Source organism: Pteropus alecto, unplaced genomic scaffold, assembly GCF_000325575.1.
Source record: "Pteropus alecto unplaced genomic scaffold, ASM32557v1 scaffold14, whole genome shotgun sequence".
NCBI classification, from domain to species: Eukaryota; Metazoa; Chordata; class Mammalia; order Chiroptera; family Pteropodidae; genus Pteropus; species Pteropus alecto.
This window is the reverse complement of record NW_006436810.1, coordinates 6,709,694-6,712,780: the sequence shown is the minus strand read 5'-3', so window position 1 is coordinate 6,712,780 and position 3,087 is coordinate 6,709,694. Positions and strand designations below refer to the sequence as shown.

Sequence of the window (3,087 nt, the reverse complement as noted above, 5' to 3'; positions counted from 1 at the left end):
TCCTTGCATGCAGGTCTGTCGGCGCCTGGCTCTGGGGACCAATTATTCAAGCGCCTATCTGAAGGAGGAGGCAAAGAGGGACACCCACAGTTGCCACCAAGCTCATTTGCGATGCCGGCGCAGAGGTAGTCTAGCTGGGAGACCCCAAATAGGAGACTCACAGAGAGGCACTGCCACCCTCAGTACCAGGTCCTGTCCGTGGTACAGGTCTCAGGAGAAGGTGGCGTTCTTCTCTTAGTGGTCTCTGGGGTTTTGCTTGCCAGAAATCCCACGATAGATAAGACAGAAAACACAAGAATGTCCCCAGGATGGATTCAGAATGGTGTATTTTCCCAAACGCCAGGCTTTCTTCCTGTACATTTAGCACATCCCGGTGACTTTTCTATGACACGGAGGCTAATGAGGAAGCTCCTTGGGACACACCGGAAACCATCCTGAAAATTATTCCCATCGCAAGGGGAAAACACCCCACTGTGTGAACGGAATTGCTGGGGGCTTTACCAGATTAACCCACTAACGTTACATCTGGTTAACGCTCGCCGGGGGAGGGCGAACCCGGTCCGAGGGAGAGAGTGTAGGTCAGTTTGTGTGACGACGCCAGTCACGTAGGTGCGTGACGACGCCAGTCACGTAGGTGCGTGACGACGCCAGTCACGTAGGCGCAGCGCCAGCCTGGGGAGACTGCCTGCCGGAGTCTTCCGTCCTCGGGAAGATGTGGCACTTGCTCATCCACTTTGCTCTTCTCTCTTTTGTATCATAATATACACTCGACCCTGACTGTCGCTGAAGTATAATTTTCAGAAAGATTAAAGTGACTCCCAGGCAGCTATGAAATTAATATTTCAAAGATTTTTTTTTTTTCCAACTCTTTAAAGAAGAAGGGAACCAGAAAGTATTAAGGCCTGGTCAAAGAACTTTTGAGGAACGAAAGATTGATAGACAATTTAATAAAGGAATGTTAGGCTAACGTTGGTGGGTTAGGTAAAACACTGGTTAGTGTCCTATAGGACAATAAAACATAATTTATGGGGTTGTATTTTCTACCAGACAGAGATCATTTGTAGCTTTCCTGTATAAAAGTCTACGACTTTCCATGTAACTTCACTAAATCTAGAAATTTTAATTAATAGTAATCATCGAATGGAACAAAATACGTTCCCCTAGATAATGCTTAGATGGACCTTTGTCGCCATATAGTTTGAAAGAGGCTACTACCCATATTTTTTTTGTCTTACTTCTAAGTTTTAGATAATTTTTCTTAATAGCACCTTGAGGCTGGAGGCACTGTTTTTCATTTTGTGTGCCCATCCCCATCCAGGCAGCACCATTGCAGGCACACAACATGTGTGTTGGATGCAGTTGTCTCAGTGAGTGGGAGCTTTCCCACCTGACATGTCCATCCTGCCTCTCCTTGCTGCTTATTACTCACGCTAGTTCATAGCTTTATGATGTTCCTTTGTAAAAATACTTAATGCAATAAGAATATTCTTATTTCTGTCTCACCAGGTCAGCCCAAGCCAGAGGTAACTTGGTATAAGAATGGTCAAACCATAGAGGACTGTGACATCATTTCCAGTTATGAATTCTTCGAGAATCAGTATATTCATGTGTTACATCTCTGTTGGTAAGTGAATGAGCCCTGTGGACTGTTTACTAAGATCCCTGTATCCTGTCACATGCTACTTACTGACAGGTAAGGCCAAAAGATTGGCTCATGTTTGCTTTTTGAGCCCTACTGTTGTTGGACGTCGGCCTAGGCATCCAGCAATGAGTCTTTGCTGAGCTCTGCCTGGTAGCTAATCACGCTCTCCTAATCTGCTGCCATTGATGGAATTATAACTTTGTCTAGAATTTAATTCAAGGTGGTCTGGCCATTTTCATTCATTAAATGAGCTTTTCATTTAATCTCCTCTCATCTAATATTTAATTCTTTAATATTTATCAAGCAGCATATCAAGTATGGTAGGCATGTTGCTTAATTCTAGGGACAGAAGTGAATGACACAAACATTGTCTGCACCCTCATAAAACCTCATGTCCGGCGTGGAGGATAAGTGGTAAACAAATCATACCATCTTCCCCTCACACCTCAATATACTGGGAGGCAGCCCAACTGCCATTTGCTGCCCCTTCATCCATGGGTTGGATTTGCCTGCCTCTTCTTTTCAATTTTGCCAAGGCCTTCCCCTCTCTTCTCTTCACCCCGATTCAACTTGGAAGTCACCTCTATGGTTCACAGGCAATTTTAGTTACTCATGGATCTGTCCAGCCTCCAACATTCTCTCCTTTTTTTGTATTTATTTCTCATGACTGATGGATAATTCGGTAGACTGTGGGCCTTCCTAGGGGCAGGAACCCGCTGTGTTTCTCATTTCCTAGAGACGAGTACGGTGCCCACAGCATAAATATTTGTTAAAAGGATGGATAGGTAGATGGCTATATATGTGTATGTATATTTTGTTGTTGCTGGTAGTGGTAGTTTGTTTAGATCAGCACCGGCAAACTTTTTCTATAAGGAGCAGATAATGTTTTGTTTTGTTTTGCTTTAAAGCATGGCTGTGTTCCAATAAAACTTTATTTACAGAAATAGGTGGAGGCCAGATTTGGCCTGTAGGCCATCGTTTGTCAACTCTGGTTTAGATGATAAGGTCCTTGGGGATCTATATCCGGTACTTCTTTATATGTTTCCCACCTTTGACTTTGTCCCTGTGAGCACTCAATACATTTCTTTTTGGTTGATTCCTTTTAGTCTCACACTAAGATAAAATATTTTGCTTACTTTTTAGCTGGAAGAGAAGCTTACACATATTCTTTTACTGACAAAACGCCATTTACGAATTAAGATTTGCTATTCATGTTATTTGTCGTTTATATAGGACCAGAAACATAGGGAAAACTAATGTTTGTAGGGCATTTAAAGGTTAAGAGAGGATGAAGCCTCAAGGGCAGGTGGACAGGTTAAAATGGGAGAGACAAGACATGGGGGAGAGAGACTGAGAAAGGGAACCAGTGCTGTGGAGTCCTCATCCTCTGCTCTGAAGTCCAGGAGGGCAGTGGTTCACGTCACATCAAAGATGTAATGTGACTG

The 3,087-nt window shown here is 43.5% G+C and overlaps 1 protein-coding gene across 1 annotated transcript in view; it reads left to right on the top strand.

Annotated features, from left to right (window-relative positions):
• The window catches only part of ALPK2 (alpha kinase 2), a 97,259-nt gene that overhangs the window by 4,404 nt on the left and 89,768 nt on the right, over window positions 1-3,087 (top strand). The window contains exon 2 of the mRNA XM_006913749.3: window positions 1,507-1,624. Coding sequence (XP_006913811.1) covers window positions 1,507-1,624 — 118 coding nt within the window. The remainder of the gene's footprint in view (window positions 1-1,506; window positions 1,625-3,087) is intronic.